This window comes from Benincasa hispida, chromosome 12 (genome assembly GCF_027475165.1).
Source record: "Benincasa hispida cultivar pf3 chromosome 12, pf3_genome.v1.1, whole genome shotgun sequence".
NCBI classification, from domain to species: Eukaryota; Viridiplantae; Streptophyta; class Magnoliopsida; order Cucurbitales; family Cucurbitaceae; genus Benincasa; species Benincasa hispida.
In genome coordinates this window covers 54,527,359-54,543,301 of record NC_143489.1, presented here as the reverse complement: position 1 = coordinate 54,543,301, position 15,943 = coordinate 54,527,359, and the positions used below count along the sequence as shown (strand labels likewise).

Sequence of the window (15,943 nt, the reverse complement as noted above, 5' to 3'; positions counted from 1 at the left end):
GATTTCCAGACAGATAAGGATTCTAGGAAATCCATATTAGGATTAATGTTCACTCTTAATGAAGAGGCAGTAGTCTGGAGAAGCACCAACATAGCTTCGGAGCATAAAGTTGCTGATCCATTTACAAAGGCTCTTGCGGCTAAGGTATTTGAAGGTCACCTTCTGAGTATAGGTCTATGCGACATGCCACGTTTAGACCAGGGCAAGTGGGAGATTTGTACTGGGCGTGTGTTATGCTCTAGTTTATTGCTTTGTGTACTTGTATATTAATATGACTTTTACATTGTACACCTAACTAGCTTCAGGTCAAGTAGAAGATTGTTGGGGTTAATGCTATAAATCTCATAGGGTCCTAAAGTTTGTAATTGTATTGTACAAACATTTTATTTATTTAATAAAATATGAGATGTTTTATTTGACATTTAGTAGCATGAAACCCACAAACCAATAAACTAACATCCAAGGATATCATCTGTAGCTTAAACATTTATGTAGAGACATACAAGTGGATCATGTTTAAGTGATAACCTAAATGGTCTGTGGTAGATGGATAAGACTGGATACCTTATCGTGGTGACACTGTGAATACGACCCGCTTTATAGATATTACAATTGTTGTAAAGTTCTACAAATGATTTAATCTTGATCACTCATATGGAGACATGTGAGCAGGTATATATAAAGGAGTTTGTATAAGACTGGACCACGAAATGGCTAGTCTCATTATATAACGTCGTTCATAATAGAGACTTACATTTCACCAGGATGACGATAGGTGACATGACCTGAATCTTGAGTGAGTTGTGAACTCTTGCCTACGAGGATGGTCCTTTGATTTGTATGGGTAAGAGTGGCCAGATCGTTGACTCAATAAACCTACCATTTTGGGGATTCGTGTGATTGGAGAGCTGGAAACACAACTACACAAAAATAAATTCATTCTTTCCCCAATATCGGGACAAGTAAATAAATTGCTTCCTTAAGGGTTGATTTCGAGGCTTGACAATGTAGTGCCACACCCTCTTTTGGCTCGAGAGAGGTTTGGTCATAGTTAGACTATGATTTATCGTTCATTATAGGAAACGATGGTACTTAAGGAGTTAGATGTATCTACAAGAACAAAACAGTCATTTGTCCCCAACTGTACTTACGAGCAATTTGTGAAAAGTCATCGCACTGTTAACAAGTTATATCCAATGGTCACAGAAATATATCTGGAGAGCAAAGAGTGTAGTTATTGGTCCTTAGTGCAGTGTCCGACAGTTAATGGATATTGAATAATTTAATTAAAAAGTTTAATTAATTATTCAAGTACCATTGGAGCTTCAATCAACACGTCCATGAGGTCCCCTCTGTAGCTCAATAAGTTTAAATGAGAATCAATTTTGGATTAATTTGAATTGTTTAAATTAATTGAGGGCATTAATATATGTGATATAATTAATTTAATTTAATTATATATGATATAATCACTATAATGTATTTGATACATATAAAGTTTATTTGAGAGGAAATAAATATTTGAATATGATTCAAATATTAATTATGTAAACTGGATTTATATAATTAAATTTAGAATAACTAGGATTTATATTAAATATCATTGCTGAGAGAATTAAAACTATAGGTTATATTGTATGCGATACAATATTAAACCATAGGTTATATGTTATATATGATATAACATATCGTTATATACATATATATACATATAATAAGTTTGTTATTATATATATATATATATATATATTAATAGAAATTAAAATTAATTTATTTTAATTTTGAATTTTGTTTAGATTGGGAAATAACTTCCCCTCTGTTATATCTCAACTCACGTAGTGTGAGTGGGTGGTTGGGATTGTTTTCATTTTCTTTGTAGAAGACTCTAATTGGTGTCCAAATTTGAGTAGAGGAATCACATGTGAAGATCAGATGGTAAGTAATTTCTATTTCCTTTTCTCTCTTCTCAATTTCATTTAGCATGCTATAAAATTGATGCATAATAATTATGTTGTATGATTCTGTAAAATTGTATGGTTCTGTAAAAATTGGAATTTGGAATCGATCCTTGCTTTCGCTCCGAATCTTAACCGGTTTTGAAATATTATGATGAACTTTGTTTAATAGTAACATTTAATTTTGTTAATAAATATAAGTTATGAGATTATGGAGATGAAGACCTAAAATTATGAGATTATGGAGATGAAAAACCAATAGATGAATGGTTTGAAATGATTTGATATACATTTTTTTTAATTAGCAGCATTATTTGCTTCAGAATATGTATATTCAAAATTCAAATTTAGAAGATTTGGAGTGGTTTAGTTTATTAGATCTTATTTTAATTGTTAGAATGGTTTGAAATACCATATTTGTAGGGATTTGACAGTAGTAGAAGTATTTTTTTGTCTATTGTTATATCTTAAATAGTATCAAAATTAGTGGTTTGACCAACTTTCCAACGAAAAATCTGGTCATTTTTCTAAAATTTCATTCTATTTTGGCCATTTGTGCATTTTTTTAATTAATTAAGTAATTAAAATTATTTTTTAAAATCTATTTAATTTTCAGCAAGCCCATGGACCTGTGGGATCCACCACTATTAGCCAGCCCAGCCCAACGCATTCAGTTTCTTCAAGAAGCGAAAAAATAAGCAAAAACAACAATGGATAAGCCGTACCAGTCATCAGAAATGGCGAACGGTCAGTAGGCTCTCAATGCCGATGGAATTCCTTTCGAGCTGCGCTTCTTCTTCATCCTCACCGAGTTTCGCTTTCTTCAATCTCCATCATCAAAATACTCTCAGTTCTCGCGCCACTGTAAAGGTACTCCTCCTCCATCTCATTGTTTAAATGATCACCGATTTCATTTGCCGTCAATAAATAATGCAGAATCTCATTCTTCCGGCGTAACTTCCTTCGTTGATTGTCGTGTTGATAATTCCGATTACTTTTTTAGTAACGTTTTAGGTTGAGCTAGCTTTCACAGTCTCAGGTATTGCCGTGGAACCACCCTTCTGTGGTTGGCATTGGTCGATCAACTAGTCTTAGTACTGATGGTCAGGAGAGAATTTGGAGTTGTAATTGTGGAACGAGCCGTGCTTGCTTGCTTCCGCAGCTATGGAGATATCATTCCTGTTTGTCTTCTCCGTTTGAGTGGAGAAGATATCCGGTGAATTTCCGAAGAATCAGGAGTTCTATGGAAAAATTTAGACGGCGTTTCTCTGTACAACTTGCTCGAGTGATGGTCTGCGTGATGCTAGTGATGTCAGTTTCTTCTACTTTTGGTGATACTCCATCGTGTAAGTTTAATTTTCAATTAGTATCTGCACTGAAACGAAATTTCTGAGAATCCAATGTTCTGCATTGTTCTTTTCGTGATTAAATGTGCTTCTATTATTCAGGGGCTCTCACCGAAGAGAACTTACTCTTTTTGGAGGCATGGAGGACAATAGACCGTGCATATATTGATAAAACTTTTAATGGGCAAAGTTGGTTTCGTTACAGAGAAAATGCGTTAAGAAATGAACCCATGAATACGCGAGAAGAGACCTGTATGAAATTTCATCCCTCTGTTTATTATCATGCACGGTAGACTGAATATTTTCATAATTATCATCTAAAGTCATGAATAAACACTTCCAATACCCCAGGGTCGTAAATTTATTCGAATACTTGAAACTCTGATTTTTCTCTTTTTCTTTTTCTGAGCACACTACCTCTGATCCTATTGATTTGTTTATTATGCTCTTGAATTATTCATGTGCCCTAATGTGAATTTAGCGTTGTGGTTGCTCTGCCACTCTGGAAGGACCAATGTTTATCATTTACATGGTTTAATCATGCAATAATATACAAGTATGAGAAATATAAAAAGGTTATTTTAACTACGACGTCTACAGTAATTTGTCCATAAAAAAACATGAGGATATTACTTAAAATTATGTTCCGTGAGTTAGAGTGAGGAAAGTAAGTCTTGCTGCAAAAATCCCAAAGTTTCATATGCATATTTCTATTTGGAATTGTTTAATCATTTTCCTAAAATACTGCCACTCTAGTTGATAATTTTGCTTTCAGATACTGCAATAAAGAAAATGCTTGCGACTCTTGATGATCCCTTTACTCGGTTTCTAGAACCTGAAAAGTTCAAAAGTTTGCAGGTAGGAGATGCTACCTTTTGTGAGGTTGTTTCATTTGTATATAAGGAAAAGAAGTTCCATTAACAATGTAGATGTGACATTCACTTATAACCCCCTTCTGGGTGTGTGAAAGAAACGCTCTAAAATCTAGTAATATCTTCTTTGAAGGCAGTCTGGTACTCAAGGTGCTCTTACAGGTGTAGGGCTGTCCATTGGTTACCGCACCATTGTTGATGGACCTGGTGGACTTGTCGTCATTTCAGCTGCACCAGGTGGCCCTGCAGAAAGAGCTGGTATTTCTTCTGGTGATGTTATTCTGGCAATTGATGATACTACCACTGAATCCATGGGTATATATGACGCGGCAGAGCGATTGCAGTAGGTTTCTCTCCTTACCATAATGTTGAAACGGTGTAACAGTACATTTTGTCAGTAGATTAATAAATAAAAAATTACTAAGGAGCTCAACATATCGTAAAGTTTCTTTTATCTTAGATATTTGTGTTCGGCCATGTTTCATTTTGCTTAATGAAACATGAAAAGTACAAGTTTTGCTTTCTTACTTGATCATAGGCCATCACAATAACAAACTATTGCATCGGAGGCTCACAATTAGATTATCTGTGCATCTATTTAGAAGCTATTGGTAAAGAAAAACCCAATTTAACTCATGTTAGTTGGTTAAAGTTGTTTTTGAAAGTTCTTTTGAAGCATTAATTTCTTGGTGTCTTTGTAATTGTATTTTATTTGACTATCTAACAAGAATGATTGCAGAGGACCAGAAGGAAGTTCTGTGCAATTGACCGTTCAAAGTGGACCAAGTGTAAAGCATCTAGATTTAGTGTAAGATTATTTTCCAAATTTCTTACGTCCAACTGACAATGACTTGATGCCTTCGTCCTTCCAGCAGTAGATTAAATTCTTTAACGCACGGTAGTTTTTCTTCAGTGTAGAATATTTCATTTTTCTATATATTTTGTAGTTGGAATTTGTCCCTTTATCTCACATTTTTTAACTTGGAGCTGAACTAGAGATCCAAAAGACCTGTGTCCCTAAAGAACCTCCTGGAATGTTATAGCTTACGTATGAATTAAGCTGCATTAAGTCTTCTTTTCCCTCAAATGTTCTGAAGGTTCCAGAACTGATAGAATCATGTTTTCCAGGCGAGAGAAAGTTGCAGTAAATCCTGTGAAGTCCAGAATCTGTGAGCTGCCTGGCTCAGGGGACGATTCCTCAAAAATTGGTTACATCAAGCTTACGTCATTTACTCAAAAGGCATCTGGTAAGAAAGATCATTTGTATTTTATTGCTACGGCAACTACATAGTAGTTTGATACTCGTAGACAATACATTCTTATAATTTAAACAAAAAACTTCATTCGTTCTACTTATCTGCATATCATTTGACCAATATGTCTAGGACATTATCTTGTACTGTTCTCAGTCGTCAAGGGATTGCTTGTGGAAACGTGCTTATGTTGTTATGAGAATTACAACTTTTGCAGGTGCTGTGAAGGAAGCTATTGATTCTTTAAGGAGTAACAGGGTTAATGCCTTTGTACTTGACCTTCGGGACAATAGGTGACTAGTTTTCACTTTTCAGCAGTTAAGTTTGCTCTTTAGCACACCTCTTGAACTATGGATCTTGTTGCAGTGGTGGTCTTTTTCCCGAAGGAGTTGAGATTGCCAAGATTTGGTACGTGCTATTTGAGTATTATTTGATGTGTATTGATGCTGTCAGTTTCATTAATGATATAATATGACACAATGGATACTCCAAGTATATTACATCTGTAAAATTATTACGTGGTAAATTTTTTTAGGTGATATAAGTAGTTTCTTAGCACTTATCACCTCTTTCTTCCATGCGTATCAAATTAGTTCACGGAAAAATTTCCTTTTACTGATGTAAGTCACATTTGCATTGCATAGTACAAAGAACTGCTTATAATACCAGTTGCGTATCATTTGCATCTGTAAAATTATTACGTGGTAAAATTTCTTTTTTCTTATACTTGCGTATCAAATTAGTTCACGGAAAAATTATCATGTTGTTTTTTTCTTCTTTTAGGATATGAAACCAACTTTGGTTAAGATGAACGTAAGTATAAGAAAAAGGGGCCTACAAAAAAGAGTGGCAATGGTCCAAACAAGGAGATCTTTCTTTAAAAGAAAAAAAAATCTTAGAAGATGCTTTCACTGTTGAGAACAATAAATAATTTCTAGGATCTCTGATCTCTAAAAATCTCTTATTTATTTGAACCCTTAAATTCCAAAAGTAGAGAAAAAAGCTACCTGCCAAAGAATTGAGCTCCTATTATAAAGAGGATTAACGACTACCTGCACAACTCCATCATATCCCTGCACCCTCTAGTAGAGCCTAACTGACACCAAGCATAGCCAAGAACACCTCTTGAACACCTGATGAAGATCATCATTTTCTCTCGTGTCCGACACACCCCACTTGGGGCTTAAAACCATGGATGGAGATCTTTGGAAAAAGCCCATGTTGTTTATCCTCCCCAAGATCACCAACAACAAAATCCCACGATCTTCTTCTTCCAGATTTCAGCCTTCTAGAATGAGATGAAGAATGGGGAGGGATGTGGATTTGGATGATCCAAGGATTCTTAAATGTACCTTTTAGAAACTACATTTTTTTTCCTGCATAAGAAGCCAAGCTGTGAGCCCCCAATTATACACACTTATAAATGCCAGGGGTAAGAAAGAAATTGTGGAGGAAATGGGGGAGTAAGGAGTATTTTGGAGTTTGTTAGAGAAGTGGGGACCAGTATTATGGAATTTGTTAGAAAAGTGGGGACCAAGAGGGTCGTAGGGGGGTTTAAGGAGGGGTTACGGCTGAGGTAGGGGATTAGGCATTTTTGTGTGTGATCAAGCTTGGCTTGTGGGAGAAGATTTCCAGCCCTCTAGAAAGTGCTAGTGGCTAGTTATCTTCTTGTTTTCTTTTCCAGTTCTTTGGCATTCCTCTTGTAATTTTCCCTAGAAGTTCATAAATAAATCATCCAGAGCATTGCTCTGTTCTTGGGTTGTGTTGTTGGGAGTTTTTCTGTTTACAGGTGCAAGGATTCCTAACACAAGCTTTCATTTAGTAAGATGAAAGGATGAACAAAAGAAATACCAAAAAAGAAACCCAAAAACAACCAACCCCCACCTAATTACGAAAAGGAGTTCCAATCCCAAAAAATGATGTTAAGATGGCAATTACAAAACACCCTATTAACAGACGGCCGTAATGAAGAATGAAATATAATCATATCCTCCAACCTCTCCACCCCACAAATATTATGGCGCTCCTCTCAAACCAAATGAAAAAAGACACAAAAAGCAAAAGCAAAAACAAAACCAAGGGTCCAAGACTGTCAACCTTGGTCGTGGAAGGGAGGATTCCAGAGCACCTCCTCAAACATCGAACACCACCCTCTATTATGAACCAACGCAGCCCCAAAAGTCTTAAAAACTGATTCCACAAAGCAGGCAAAATCAGACCCAAGACAGATGATCAAGGCCATCTTCCTGCCTCGTACAAAGAACACACCATTGACGCCGTAACATTATGGAGGAAAGCCTTTGGATGTGGTCTTGAGTATTCACTCTCCAAAGCAAATTTTGCTGTGGATCTGACAACCATATTTGCCCATGATAATCTTATCCCACAAATAATCCGGCTTTTGAAGGAAAACTCAATTACCACTTGGGTAGATCAGTTAATTTCCCATGTGCTTGATTCCTTGTACCTACCCTCGCCAAATTTCTTGTGAATCTTTAAGTTTGTTTAGATAATGAATCGAGTAGACTCATAATTATTAGGTGATATTGATCTTGTGCGTGTGTGAGATCTATCATTTCATCTTTTTTCTTTTCCATTGATCATTTCATTTGCTATTTTGACCTTTATTATTAAATTGCAGATCTCAATAATTTATCATAGTATTTGAGATAAAAGAATTAAAAAGTTGATAGAGTTGAGTCATGTAGAATTATTAAAGTAGAATGTCCTTTCAACACTTTGCACATATTATCGCCAATCAGTTCGGTCTTATTCAGGTTGGACAAAGGTGTTATCGTGTATATTTGTGATAGTCGTGGTGTTCGAGATATATATGATTCAGATGGAAGTAACACTGTAGCAGCTTCAGAACCTTTAGCTGTGTTGGTAATGTTCAGTTCTATTCTTTTTCTAAATAAAGCTTGCAAGTATCTCATCTTTTGTTACTATTTATTTCATCATTGCAACCTCTTTAGTGACTCAAGCTGTTGATCTTTAGCATTTCATTAAAGCTGACTTCCGTCAATGGATTCTGGATTTTCTTCAAAATAGATTTCCTCTTATAACCGTTCTTCTCCTCTACATCATTCTTATACAGCATAAGTCTTATATCTGGACATTTGTAAAATCTAGTGTACGGAAAGTGTAAGCCTTTATCAACTTTATCATGATCGTTTTAATATAACGTTTATATCAGGTGAACAAGGGAACTGCTAGTGCGAGTGAAATCCTAGCCGGAGCATTGAAAGATAACAAGCGTGCTATGTTGTTTGGAGAACCAACTTATGGAAAAGGGTAAGAACCTTTTGCTGCGGCACAAAACATGACAAGATGATATCCAAATTCTTAACAAGAATTTGCATCCTTCTCTACAGCAAGATTCAGTCAGTCTTTAAATTATCCGATGGTTCTGGCTTGGCTGTTACAGTAGCTCGTTACGAGACACCAGCTCACATCGATATCAACAAGGTCTCTCTATCTCTTATCCACATAAACACAGACATTCCTCATGAATTTGAAGGTCTTAATGCACCCGGATATTCTGCAGGTTGGAGTGATTCCAGACCGTCCACTACCAGCATCATTCCCCAAGGATGGAGATGGTTTCTGTAGCTGCTTCGAGGACCCTGCTTCTGCTTGCAATATCAACAGGGTACAACTATTTTCAAGATGATGATTTTTTTCCCCTTGAATTGACATTATTTGACTTGGGATGGTCAGTTTAGCATATCTTGATTGGTCAAACATTCCTTATATTTATATCCATAGGTTTCTGTAATAGCAATTATTCACAAAGTTGAATACAAACATAGCACGTTTGATTTATATAATTATGAAATCAATTGAAGGTCAAGATTCTCAATCCCACTTTTTATCTTTGTCCAGAACATAAAATTTTTTATGGTTTCGTTGCTTTAGTTAACCAAAACATTGATCGAAAATCCAAGAGATCAATTAAGGATAATTCTCAAGACAGACCCTGCTTACACTGTACATAAGAATAGTATTGAACTTCTTATTCTATCCTCAACAAGATGAGTAATTTGTTGAGGTTTTATAACCAAAATAGTGAGTAAAAATTTGATTCAAGTTTAGAAGATCTAAAGCATCCTAGTCCATGAACCCAAAAATGGGAAAACAGCAATTAACAATCTCAACAACAAGGGAGTATCACTTTTCTTTTCTCTCCAACTCAACTTACCCTTCTCCATTGATGTGCTGCTTTGTTTTTTGCCTCTAACCCCAGGTTTTGCCTTTCGCTCAGATCCAACTCCATCAAGATCCTCCCATCCACCAAAACTGGTCCCATTTCTGCCCTCCTTTCTAACTTCACCACCATTGCTACCAACTTCCCATGACTGATATCCATAGCCCATCTTTCCATTGCCTTCCCCATTTCCTCTTGCTTCTTCTTCTTCCTCCTGAACCCTACTAGTCCCAGTGCTGTAAAATGGCCTCTTCCTGGTCTTGCTTCTAGTTCTGCGCTTTGGCTTTCTTTCTGGTGTTCCCCATAACTTCTCTAATGCCAGAGATATGATTGATTGGCCTAGTGGAAGGGCTAACGCCATCAGAAAAGCTTTTGGTCCTGAGTTTAACAGCAGTGAGAAGATTATGGGTGGAAGTGTCCAGCCGTAGGATTTGAATACCTGCACTAACCAACATCGGCTGATGAATTAGCCCACCTTTTTTCCAAGCTATCATAGAGAGAAATGAAAGACTAGAATGTACAAAACACAGCTAGCATGAAAGGAGACCCCAAGAAACTATCCAAAGAGACTCTAATCCAACAAAATGGCCTAGTGAAGGACGCCTTCAAAGAGGCTGGAACTTCGCCACCTCCAAACCTCGCTATAAACGAACTAAAAATTGCCATTCTCACAAAAAAGCGAACTCAAGAGCACCTCTAGGTAATTTCATCAAACACTTGCTGAGCAAACTGAATTCTCTCCTTGAATTTTCCCAATTAATTATACATTAACCAATACCCATTGAAGTAAACTGGAAACGAGAAGAGAACAAAGAAGCATCAAAGAGATGGATGGATGATTCGAATTTCAAAACCCATTTAAGTTGCAGAAGCCAAGAGAATTGGATTACCTTAAAAATCCAGACACTGTCGATTACATCATCCAAGATCCCAGAAGGTTGGTCTTCGAAGTCCGGCGCCGGCTCATCGGACCACCAACGCCGCCGGTTCTTCCTGGTGGTGGTACGGAAGCGAATGCCGGGATCGAAGCCTTGCTGGTCGTCGTCGTCGTCTTGGTCGTCGACTTCAGAGTGTTCATATCTGCGTCTGAAATTGTGGGAGGTGAAGGTTTCGGCATTGGAGTCGGGAGGACGGTAGTGGAGTGTAAAGGAGAAGCGGAAGGGAGAAGAAGAGGGAAAGTAGAAAACGGGGCGCCATGGAAATGGATGAGAAGGAAGAAGAGTGGAGGAAGGATGAGGAAACAGGGCCTTCATTACGCCACGTTATCCCCTTTTGTTTCTCTCCTTCTCTGTTAAAAGCTTCTCCCATCTTCTTCTACATGCCGTCTCGTGCGAGAAAAGGAAAAACAAATAACAATAAATTAATAATGGGATCAATTTCATATATATATATATATATATATATATAAATTATAACAATTACATAAATTTAAGGATTTAATTTTTATTATTTATGATGTTCAATTTCTACAACTAATTTAAGTTTGAGGGTTCAATTTTAACACTTGTATAAATTTGAAAATTCAATTTTTAGAATTGAAAGTTTAAGTATGTAATTACAACTACTATCATACTTCAAGCCTCATGGGCAGTTTTTGTAAATTGAACTTAAAGATTAAAAAGATATTTTGGTCCTTGAACTTTGGTGAAGTTGCAATTTAATTTTTGAATTTTAGTTTGTAACGATTTAGTTTCTATACTTTCAAATTTGTAATAGTTTATTTAGTTTTTGAACTAGTAATAATTTAGTTCTTGTATTTTACAAGTTGTAACGATTTAATTATCGGGAAAATTATTATTAAGATTTAATGAAATTTCTTATACATGTAGATTGATAAATTAATCGGGAATCAAATTTATTTATAAATTTTTAAGATTTAAGTCATTAAGTAATAAAAATTAACGCTTTTGATAAAGTTTTTCATGACATGAACTAAATTGCTATTTATAATAGTTTAGGGACTAATTTGTTACAAATTTGAAAGAACAAGGACTAAAGTATTATTATTAAGTAAAATTTAAGAATTAAGTTGTTATTATTATGAAAGTTATTGGACATAAAGTAGTTTGTAACCTAGATTTAAATTATTATTTTTTTATAGTACAATTGCTTACTCTTGATTTTTTGTCTAATAGATTTACGAGCTTCCAATTTTGTATTTAATCGGTCTTTGACAAATTGTAAATATTCTTAAAATCAATTGATTTATTAAAGATAAATTTGTATGTCTAATGAAATTTTAAACTTTTAATTTTATGTCTAGTAGATTTGGAATTTAAAACATTTCAAGTACAAGTACTAAAATTTTAATTTTAAAAGTTTATGGACTAAATAAACAAGAACGTTGAGCTTAAGCTCAACTGACATGGTGCTTCAACCTCGGAGTCAAAAGTTCGATTCCTTCACCCCACGTATTAAGGTAAATATCAATTTACCTCTAAGCTTTGCAAGTTGTATCAAAATACCATAAACTAATAATTGTATCGATTTAAATCATAAACTTTCATAGGTGAATCAACGTATACCATTTCTTAGTGATTTGAAATTATTTTAACTTGATTTGATGAGCTCAAAATATCTAAATAAAATCACTATTCTCCAAAAATTCCACCAAAGTAGCAACAAAAATTATCCTACGTCTTTCTAAATAAGTCGTAAAGAAAAATAAAGGAAGTCTATTAGATGACCAACCACTCAAATTTATTGAGAAATTGCTACTATCTATTTGAATTTTGAATTTTCACTAATTTATATTAACATTTGCATTTAAAGAAGTTTTATACACATGTGAACATTATACATTAACATATTTAAAACAAAATTATAATGTATGGTTTAAATTTATTCACTAATAAAAATTGTCTTGTTTGATAATCATTTGTTTATTGGTTTTCTATTTTCAAAAATCAACTTATAAATACTACTTGCACCTATGAGTTTATAACTTTAGTTATTTAATTTCTAGTAATGTTTGAGAAAACTAAGCCAGGTTTTGATAACTATATATATATATATATATAAGAAAATTTCTCAAGAAAAAAATATAATGGAGGAATTGGGAGTAACAAACATAAATTTTAAGAAAAATATCAATTTACACCCCTAAAGTTTGTGAGATTGTATCAATTTAAATCCAACATTTTTATAAGTATGTCAGTTTATACCATTTTCTGACTTCAATTGAAAAATAGCATGCGAAGCATATTATTATTTCAATCAAACTTTTAAATTGTTGTAAGTTAATCAATTTATACTATAAATCCTCCAAACATTAAGTTCTCTCTCTTTTTTCCTGAAACTGGAATTTTATTATGCCTCATGGGCAATTAATGAATACAAATCTATTACAACCAAATAAGAAATTGAAGAAGGAAAGTCAGACATCTCTAGCACCTTTAGTTATTTCATCTACAACTATATTACAATCTCTGCTTACATGGATCAAAGTGATTTTAACAAAAGATTTAAAAAGCAACCAGATTTTCTCCAACTAGCAAGCTTCCCCACCCCACATTTCATGTTTCTTCAAGATTAAATCAATGGCTCTTTTACAATCAGATTCTACTATAAGATTCTGAAGGAGAATGATCAATTTAGCAATTTTGACACCTTCAAGAATTGCTATAATTTCAGCTAAGACCTCCGGAAAAAACATATCCAACCTAACAGCTTAATAGCTATTAATACTCCAGATGAATTTCGGATTGAAATTCCCAAACCAGTCAGATTTTGAGAAGATTTTCAATATACATCAACATTGACTTTGAACCATCCTTGATAAGGAGGTATCCAACGAGAAGATGATTTGACCTGTAGATTCAAGAAATTATCCGAATTTGAGAACTTCCTACTCTGAGTAGAAAGGTAGTCTGCTTGATATGGAGAATCCATTTACATTTAACTTCACATGGAGCCAACTTCTCTTTATGAATAAAATTGTTCCGGTCAGACCAAATATTCTAGCAACCAATGACAAACATACTTAATTTATCATCCTTACCGTAGGAACTTGTAAAGGCCCTTGTCCCAATTTTAGTTTTTCATAGAATACAATTTTACGTAACAGACTACAATTAAAATTATAGTATGCTTGAAAGAAAACAAAAACAGAAAAATGGGTTTAGAAACCGTTACCTTTGAAGATCAATCTTCAAGAAAAATGGGTTTAGAAACCGTTACCTTTGAAGATCAATCTTCAAGAGAAAACTCTCTTTCAAACGGACACCACCACAGAAGAAACCTCTATATTCTCTGGATGAGAATCTAGAAGTATGTGGGCTCTTGCTATTTTGGAAGAACAAATTTCTTTTTTTGAAAGAAGAGAGGAGAAAGATGATGGGAAAAAATCTCATAACTCTCCCGTCATTCGTTATGTTCTGTTCTGTTGGTTTCTGTGAAAACCAGAGGGAGAAGAAGAAGCACAACTCCCCATTCCCCACTATCAGGTAGAAGAGAGAAAAAAGGGGGAAAGAGTTACAACTTCCTCCAAAAATGATTTTTAAAATAAAATAATTCATTTTTTATTTATAAAAATCAATTAATATATATTTATATGATAACTACCTTATCATATAATATATATTAAACTATATGTTATATCAAATATAACATATAACCTATAGTTTCTATATTATATCAAATATAATATAACCTATAGTTTATATATTATATCAAATACAATATAACCTATAGTTTCTATTCTCTCACTAATAACATTTAATATAAATCTCATTTATATTGAATTTAATTATATGAATCCAATTCATATAATTAATATTTGAATCATATTCAAATATTTAGTTCTTTTCATAAATACTAAATATTATAATGTATCAAATACACTATAGTATATATAATTAAATTAAATTAATTATATCACATATAATTAATTCCCTTAATTAATTTGAATAATTCAAATTAATCCAAAAATTGATTCTCATTAATTCCCGTTGAGCTACAGAGGGGACCTTATGGACTTCTAGCTTGAAGCTCTAACGATACCTGAATAATTAATTAAATTCTTTTAATTAAATTATTCACCATCCGTAAACTATCGAATACTCTATTAAAGATCGATAGCTGCACTCTTTACACTACATATATATTTTTGTGTCCATTGGATATAATCAGTAGTACGATGACTCTTCACAAATTGCTCGTAAGTACAACTAGGCCAAAATTAACGTTTTGCCCCTGTAGTTACATCTATCTCCTTAAATACCACCGATCCTTCTAATGAACAATAAATCATAGTCCAACTATAACTAAACCCCTCTCGGGCTAGGAGAGGGTGTGGCGCCATATTGTTCAAGCTCCAAAATTAGCCCTTAAGGGAGTAATTTATTTACTTACCCCGACGTTGGGGAAGGAGTGAATTCCTTCTTGTGTAGTTGTGTTCTCAGCTCCCCAATCAGATGAATATGGTAGGCTTATTGAATCGGAGATTTGACCACTCTCACCCTTATAAATCAAAGGACCGCCTTCATAGGCAGGAGTTCATAACTCACTCAGAATTCAAGTATGTTATCTATGGTCATCTTGGTGAAATGTAAGTCTCAATTATTAACGGCGTTATATAATGAAACTAAACATTTCGTGGTTCGGTCTTATACAGACTCATTTGTATAGAATACCCTCCCTCACATTTCTCCACATGAATGATTAGGATCCAATCATTTGTAGCACTTTGCAACAATTGTAATATTTATTTATACTATTTATTAAGATTATATTTATAAATCCTCCATGCATTTTTTTTTTTTAAACTGGAATTTTCTTATGCCTCATGGGAAATTAATGAATACAAATTCATTACAACCAAATAAGGAATTGAAGAAGGAAAGTCAAACATCCACAAGCCAGAAAAAATAATATTTCTAGCACCCTTAGCTATTTCATTTGCAACTATATTATAATCTCTGCTTACATGGATAAAAGTGATTTCAACAAAAGATTTAGAAAGCAACCAGATTTCCTCCAACTAGCAAGCTTCCTCACCCCATACTTCATGTTTCTTCAAGATTAAATCAATGGCTCTTTTACAATCAGATTCTACTACAATATTTTGAAGGAGAATGATCAATTTAGCTGTTCTGACGCCTTCAAGAATCACTCGAATTTCAGCTAAGACCTCTGAAAAAAGCATATCCAACCTGACAACATCCATAGCTATTAATACTCCTGATAATTTTGAATTGAAATCCCCAAACCAGTCAAATTTTGAGAAGATTTCCAAGATGCATCAACATTAGCTTTGAACCATCCTTGATAAGGAGGTATTCTACGAGAAGATGATTTAACCTATAGATTC

The 15,943-nt window shown here is 34.1% G+C and overlaps 2 protein-coding genes across 4 annotated transcripts; one reads left to right on the top strand and one right to left on the bottom strand.

The window, feature by feature from the left end:
* The first annotated feature begins 2,577 nt into the window (after nucleotides 1–2,577).
* On the top strand, nucleotides 2,578–9,293 carry LOC120092943 (Peptidase S41 family protein). 3 transcript variants are annotated; one of them, XM_039051201.2, is made up of 13 exons: nucleotides 2,578–2,825; nucleotides 2,989–3,301; nucleotides 3,404–3,553; nucleotides 4,077–4,159; nucleotides 4,311–4,516; nucleotides 4,913–4,981; nucleotides 5,302–5,420; nucleotides 5,644–5,719; nucleotides 5,793–5,834; nucleotides 8,204–8,312; nucleotides 8,623–8,720; nucleotides 8,801–8,894; nucleotides 8,974–9,293. In XM_039051201.2, the coding sequence occupies exons 1-13, from the start codon at nucleotides 2,718–2,720 to the stop codon at nucleotides 9,097–9,099; spliced, it is 1,593 nt and encodes a 530-aa protein (XP_038907129.1). In that variant the 5' UTR covers nucleotides 2,578–2,717; the 3' UTR covers nucleotides 9,100–9,293. The 3 variants fall into 3 exon arrangements, with proteins under 3 accessions (XP_038907129.1, XP_038907130.1, XP_038907128.1); XM_039051202.2 differs by having other exon boundaries at nucleotides 2,659–2,825; nucleotides 2,995–3,301; XM_039051200.2 differs by having other exon boundaries at nucleotides 2,659–2,825; nucleotides 2,980–3,301.
* Nucleotides 9,294–9,356: 63 nt separating this feature from the next.
* LOC120092944 (uncharacterized) lies at nucleotides 9,357–11,019 on the bottom strand. Its single transcript, XM_039051205.2, has 2 exons — nucleotides 10,524–11,019; nucleotides 9,357–10,072 (listed from the first exon to the last, which is right to left on the bottom strand). Exons 1-2 carry the CDS (start codon nucleotides 10,884–10,886, stop codon nucleotides 9,527–9,529), a joined length of 909 nt encoding a protein of 302 aa, XP_038907133.1. The 5' UTR covers nucleotides 10,887–11,019; the 3' UTR covers nucleotides 9,357–9,526.
* Nucleotides 11,020–15,943: the final 4,924 nt, after the last annotated feature.

Excerpts from the sequence above, each read along its gene's own strand:
- LOC120092943 (XM_039051200.2), top strand. The coding sequence starts at position 2,718 with ATGCCGATGGAATTCCTTTCGAGCTGCGCTTCTTCTTCATCCTCACCG. Across the intron at positions 8,313-8,622 it reads CAGAACCTTTAGCTGTGTTG|GTGAACAAGGGAACTGCTAG; the intron begins GTAATGTTCAGT and ends CGTTTATATCAG. Across the intron at positions 8,721-8,800 it reads GAACCAACTTATGGAAAAGG|CAAGATTCAGTCAGTCTTTA; the intron begins GTAAGAACCTTT and ends CCTTCTCTACAG.
- LOC120092944 (XM_039051205.2), bottom strand. The coding sequence starts at position 10,886 with ATGAAGGCCCTGTTTCCTCATCCTTCCTCCACTCTTCTTCCTTCTCAT. Across the intron at positions 10,073-10,523 it reads ACAGTGTCTGGATTTTTAAG|GTATTCAAATCCTACGGCTG; the intron begins GTAATCCAATTC and ends TGGTTAGTGCAG.